Below are 6,666 nucleotides of genomic sequence, written 5' to 3' on the forward strand. Positions count from 1 at the left end.
AAAATCTTTAGTGAGTCATGCTGCTCAAATTGTTTAAACAATCTCTAATTCATCAACTATCTTATACCACCACTGGGTTTCCATTTATTTTTAATAACAATGAAGCTACTGTCCTTCAAAAAAATGATGACATACAAAGAAAATGTTCTAGAAATTGTTTTGTAAGCAGTTTCCTCAGGGACTTTCCACTGACTGAAATAAATAGTTTTCACATGTGCCAGACGCAGGAAAAAAAGTATGTTTAAAATTGCAAGAATACCTCTGAAACTTCGTGGCAGTTTTTCCCCTTTGGAAATCTTATGTCTCTCCTCACTGCATTAAGCATCAACTATCTTCAGTTAATAAATATTTATTTGAGCAGCTATTTTAGTTTTCTGAATAAAATTATTCTTACCTTTCAGAATGGCTGCCATATATTCTTGTCCCCATAAGAAAAGGATATTTCCCCAGATACAAGCATAAGCACACTTACAGTTTGAAACTCTCAACCACAGACGTGCACTTTACAGTATGAAAATTTTAATGTAGCATAATCCAAAGTGACTATTTGAAAACACGGTCAGTTTATTCTTTGGACACAATGTTTCTAATTCATGTACTCTACAGAGCTCAGTTGTAATTGGTGATAGCGGCCAGGAGATGGCGCGGTATCATTTCCTAAGATTTACTTCGTAGTCTGTAATCCAGTGTTAACTTTAAAGAGAAACGGTTTTTAACGGCACTTGTTTTCACAAATGGAAGCTAAGATTGAAAAACAAAACACTCAGAAAACATAACTTCAAATTGCTCCAATGGTTTATTCATTACGTATCACCTATGTGCAAATAAAATATTTTTAAAATACTTTGAATAACTTTTTTCTTTCCTATGAACAAGGGACAGAATAAAATGTTTTGAAGTAGTAATTACTTAGAATTGCCTTAATTGTTCAATTCTTCCTTTTGGTTTATATTATGATGGATTGCTTTATACTTACAAATTTATTTTATCACTAAAAATTCCACTTTTCAATAAAATAAAAACAAGTATAGTTTTTAAAATAAAACATTTTTGCAAATGATAATTTAGGGAGAAAATTCACTAAAGTAAATATTTCCTGAAATAGCTTTATTCAAGGCACATATAATGTTCAAATTTACTTCTTTCACTTGATAAATTCGATGGGTCTTCAGATCTAACGCCAATTATATTGCTTGTGAAAAAAATAGCATTTTAAAACCTCATAATCTATTCACATACTTACTGAAGTATATTAATGGATATGTGTGTATGTGCATGCACATGCATGTATTGCATACTTCTAGAAACACTCCAGAAAGGGGGAATGGGCATATACATTACAGACTGTCCTGATTTGGTCTGAAATACAGTCTACCACAAGTTATTGGGTCTTTACTGGAAAGGTAGGAAGAATCTCTAATCATCCCTGAAAAGGCATAATCCAAAGCTGGCCGAAAAGGCAGGGTGGGTACCAACCCAGGTGTTAGGTAGGGTGACATAAAACCAGATAATCCTCTTCCTGCAGAAGAGTATGCCAGCCTTAATGGACTGATGCCTACTCTAGGATTTAAGCTGTAGAGATTTGAGTCACCTCCATAAGATGCAGAAGTAGTCTGAAGAGGAGAGAAAGCTGATTTATTACCTAGAGTTCCAAAACCAATTCCCGCAAGATTAAAACTTGAAGCTCTCTGAAAGGCTGTGCTTTCCAGTTCTCCTGAGCTTGCTAGGTTCCTGTTTTCTGGTTTGTGTTCTTTGCCATTTAAAACCTGTTCAATGGCTTGGACCACATCCCCTTTGCAGAACTGCAGAATGCCTTCTAGACGGCTGCGCCTATAATTTGGGAAAATCTTGGTAAGGATATCAAGAGGATCTCTTGGTCTTGAGGACACTGTAGGAAGGCTGGCCCTGGTCGCACTCAGGTCTTTGACGCATTCACTTTCATTTCCTGATTCCAGATCAGAGGATGATAAGGACCTGGGACTCTCTTCACCTTCTGATTGCTCTCCAGGATGAGAAGATAGGATACTATCATGCTTGTTGGAGTATTCTGAAATAGATGACCTGATGCTTTGTTTCCCAATGACACCATTAGACCTAGGAGATGATCCCAGGGAAAGTTGATGGGATTTGGAGATTGGTTCTTGTTGTCCATTCTGGCATGAATCACATTTACTCTCTTTTTGTTCTGGAGAAAAGGGAAAAAAAAAACAATCAAATATAGGGAAAACTTTCCAGAACATAGTACTACTCACTCAAAAATAATGCTGGATGATATAATTCATTCACTTATAATAATCAGTAGTATTTATGTACTCCAAGACATTTTAATGAGTAACTCAAATTTAAAAGATTATTCAGAAATGCAGGTGCTAGAATAGTAAAAAATATACTATTCTATCATTTCAGAATCATGAAGATTTACAATATTAAAATACAGTTATATTTAGGAATCCGAAGATGAGAGTGTATTGTTACCCCAAAGTGTTCTTACAACACCAATATGGCACACTGACCTTCCTATCTTGGCTGTGTGGGATCTTCCTAAATGTCACCTATTTTGTTGTTATCTAAGTGATATTTTTTTCAAAATGACACTATGAAAAAAGAACTAAATAAAATGACTAGGGGATAAAAGGAATAATCTTAGTTTGAAAATGAATATTCTATTTAATCACTAATGCTAAATTTCAGCAATTTTTTAATCTTATATTTCAGGTTATGATTAATTTACCTGAATAATGTCAAAAAAATTGTTCATTTCATTTCAAATTTAAACCAATAAGTACTACTGCTATATCAATCCCAAATATACTAGAGTGTGCGTATTTCATTTTATGAGAGATGATACAGATGGTATTTTTCATAATCCTCTATGAAACATGTACTTTCTTTTTCAGTCCTTAAGAAATATCAATAACAGACTTTAAAATCAAAGTCTATTTTAAAGTCTATTGCAATCCATATTAATGTTCAAATTGTCCTTTAAAAACAACATATTAGGCATTTGCTTTTAAATCACAGCCCTCCTCCAATGTTATGGGCAATTTTCTAAAAATACTTTTACACAAAGTTCTGGTTTTTCTATCTCAACATGTTGAGCATATTAATCAAACAAGAATATTTTCATACCCTTTGCCAGGCTAACTTCAGATAAATAACAATAGCCATATTCACCATGTAACTTTTGCTTTGGTTTACATTTTTCTATAGTCCTAGAGATATACATGTAAGAGTCAACTGTAAAGTGGAGTGTGTAGATAATTCTGTCCAACTTTCTTTTTTCTACGAAGTTTATGAACGTAAAACAAATATTGCCTAAAGCAGTGATTTGTAAGTATGATTTACAATAATAGTCTCATGTTTTCTCCAGTTTTCTTAAGAAGCAGTCAGTTCTAAATTCTAAAGAAGTATCTACAGGTTATTTTAAAATTAAAATGTGTATGATTTAGCATTTTGAAGTTCAAAATGCTCTTCCTATATGCTATTCCCACAAGCATAGGATGAAAGAATGTCGCTACTGCAAAATTACCAACACTCTATAGTATTTTCAACTTTAAATAATACAATAATACTTTTCTAATGAAATCTGCCAAGTGGAAACAAATTAGCATTGGTCCTCCATTCCACTTTACTTATAAATATGATTCAATGAGGATGCCCCCCAAACATGTCAAATATCAACATTTCATATCCATAGCAATTTATGCAGGAAATCATAAAATAATGTCTTATTTTACTCATAGCACAATATATGTAATGAAACACCAGTTTGCATAAGATTGTTTAGAAAACATGGTGTCTTTAAAATATTACGATACCATTTAAAATCATCTCTCTGTCATCTCAAATCCTACAGCTTGCTTTAATTCTATTGCATTTATCATTGTATATTAAGCATTGTATTGTAGTTTTTGGATACATAGAGTCTGCCTTCTTTTGACTATAAGGTTCTTTTGTGTAGGAAAAGGTCATTCACTTCAAAATCACTGTTAGTCTTTGTCTAATGAATGAGTAAATTAAATAGACTATTTTACCACAGTTCATGGCTTTTGTGTAAGAGGAGGCAGTCAATTTAGAAAGCTATTGAAGTAGCCTTTCAAACATTAGTGTGCCTTTTATGGGGGAGGGGGCATCATCTGAGGCAAATAACAAAATAAAATAATTAGCTCTATAAAACAGAACACTTTGGTACCAACTGGAAATCACATAAATCAATGTCTCACAGGGGGCTGTCAGCCATTTCACATTGGTGTAATTTCAGGAATTCTAACTTTTACCTCTCTTTCATAGCTGTTACACTTAATAACTTTGCTCTTTAGCACCCTTGATCTTTCATGAGAATTGTATAAAATCTGTTTTGCTTACTGAAATTAGAATATGTGCAAAAGGGGGGCATGCGCCAACACAAAATTGATTCCGAATTGAATGCCTCATTTCAATTCACAGACCAGTATTTTTCAAAAGTACAGTCTCTGATTTGTTGAGATCTGCAATTTTCACAATTCAAGGACGGTTTTTAATTAATAGTTTACTGTATAGCTATCATATGATTTCATATAATACTTCATAAGTTTTGTGTAAGTTTTGGACTTACACACAAAAAAAATCACAATGACATTTCCACTGCTTAGTAGGCCCTGTGGAGGGCTATGAAGTTCACAAAATCATATCTCCTAACACAGGAAAGGAAGGCAACTGACTTGCAGTCAATAAATAAGAGAGAAAAAAAGAAAACTTAGACAAAAACCCTCTAATATTAAACTTTGAAATTCTTATGGTTTTACAAATGACAATTTACAAAAACAATTTAGAGGGAAGGAAGGAAGAAAAAGACAACGCTGTGATAGATTTCAGTATCTTCCCCACATCAAGCTTGCAACAAATGTTTGCCCCAACAGGTAGTAAAGAACTGCATACCCAACTATCAGAGTTTCCCATGCAAAATCAGCTCTGGTTTTACAGCTGAAAACAGTCCAGAGCAGGGAGGATCACCTGAGCCCGGGGAGGCCGAGGCTGCAGTTAGCAGTGATCGCGTCACTGCACTCCAGCCTGGGCAACAGAGTGAGACCCTGTCTCGAAAGAGTACAGAGGAGACTCAACCACAGCACCTCTCACTAAGCTTTCGCTCAATGCCTGCTTGAAGTTCTACTCACACAGTCAAAGTCAAATCAACTTTCGCGCAAATAGATCTACCCCTAGGGTGAATTGCTCGTTTGTTATCACTCATTCTTTACTTTTTCATTATCTTATCACCTAAGGGAACGAAAAGTAAACGCCTCCAAAGTGAAGGCGATGGGTCTCTCGCACTCTCATTAGTGTCCATATTGCAGAGCAGTTCCCCAGAACTTAAAGTGCTTCTGTTAAACAACTATTCCTGCCCGCCTATGGGCACGTGCTTGTTTCAAAGTTTCTTTCCAGAACAACCATTTACTTGAGCAAAGAGTTAATGAAAGACCAAACTCACCTTGTTTTTCCTCAGGATAATCTTGCTGGAAAACCTCGAAAGCGGGGGTCGCGGAACCACTGGCGTGTCTCAAGGCACCGAGTCCCAGCGCAGCCGCCGCCGCAGGGCCGCCAGTGGCCTGGGGATTCTCGGCTCTGCCGCCGCCCCCGGGTGCCCGACCCCCGGGGGGCACGGAGAGCCCCGAGCACAGGAGCCTCTGCAGCCCCCGGGCTTCGCTCTCCTCCTGCGCCTGCTGTCTGCGCAGCGCCACCTGGGCGGCCATGACGCGCTGGCGCTCGGCGATCAGGGTGCACTTGGCACACGCGCAGTCGCGCCAGCGGCAGAAGCGCTTGTGGCCCTTGAGCGCCGACACCACGCCGTGGTTGCGACAGCGGGCGCACTTGGGCGTCCGCGGGTATCCGCAGCCCACCGCGCCCACCCCCCTTTCCAGCCCTGGAGCGGGCGGGCAGCCTCGGCTTCCCGAGGTGGCGGCGGCGGCGGCGGCGGCCGCAGCTCGCAGAAACAGGCTGGGCGGCCGCAGGAACGCTGGGGGAACCTGCATCGCCGACGGTACCGGCAAGGCCGGGGAAGGGGGCGGAGGCGCAGCCACCACCAGCCCCGGGGCCAGGTGCGGTCGGCCGCTACCGCCGCGGTCTCTGCCGCCACACTGTGCCCGCTCCATTCCCGAGAAGTTTCCGGCCTGGAGTCGCAACTGGAAAGTGCGCTGAGCGCAGCTAACCCTGCGGAGAGGCTGGGGGAGCCGGGCAGGACGCGCCGGGGTCCTGCTGAGCCCCACCTGCGCACGGACGAAAGTTTGACACTTTCCGCTCGGAGTCCGGACGACCGCGTCCCGGAGCTGGAGGCGCTGAGAGGTGCAGCTGTCCCGTGAGCCTGGCACAGTCCCGGGCCGCTAAGTCAATTAATGCCCCTGTGCCTCCAGCCGAGAAGGCGAGGCTGGAGAGGCTACCCCGCCCACCCGGGCTCCGGGCCAAGCGCGGAAGCGGGGGAGGGCCCGGGGCGGAGAGTGGAAACCTTCTGGGAGGAGAGGCGGCGACGAAACCGGCCGAAGGGCTGCCAATGTCTCCTCCCCCCAAAACGCCCGTTTCTCTTTCTTGCTTTCCCAGGAGGTTTCGACGACTACTTTTGTAAACTGGTCTTTGCAGCGTCCGCTCTTACTGCCCTTTTAAAATTAAGCAGAGTTTGAATTTCTCCTTTTCCCACTT

At 40.8% G+C, this 6,666-nt stretch overlaps 1 protein-coding gene across 1 annotated transcript; it reads right to left on the reverse strand.

Moving 5' to 3' along the window:
- Positions 1 to 773: 773 nt before the first annotated feature.
- Positions 774 to 6,373, reverse strand: DMRTA1 (DMRT like family A1). The gene is made up of 2 exons (XM_017546031.2): positions 5,465 to 6,373; positions 774 to 2,185 (listed from the first exon to the last, which is right to left on the reverse strand). The coding sequence occupies exons 1-2, from the start codon at positions 6,123 to 6,125 to the stop codon at positions 1,338 to 1,340; spliced, it is 1,509 nt and encodes a 502-aa protein (XP_017401520.1). The 5' UTR covers positions 6,126 to 6,373; the 3' UTR covers positions 774 to 1,337.
- Between the last annotated feature and the right edge of the window lie 293 nt (positions 6,374 to 6,666).

This window comes from Cebus imitator, unplaced genomic scaffold, assembly GCF_001604975.1.
Source record: "Cebus imitator isolate Cc_AM_T3 unplaced genomic scaffold, Cebus_imitator-1.0 Scaffold186, whole genome shotgun sequence".
Classification (NCBI taxonomy): domain Eukaryota; kingdom Metazoa; phylum Chordata; class Mammalia; order Primates; family Cebidae; genus Cebus; species Cebus imitator.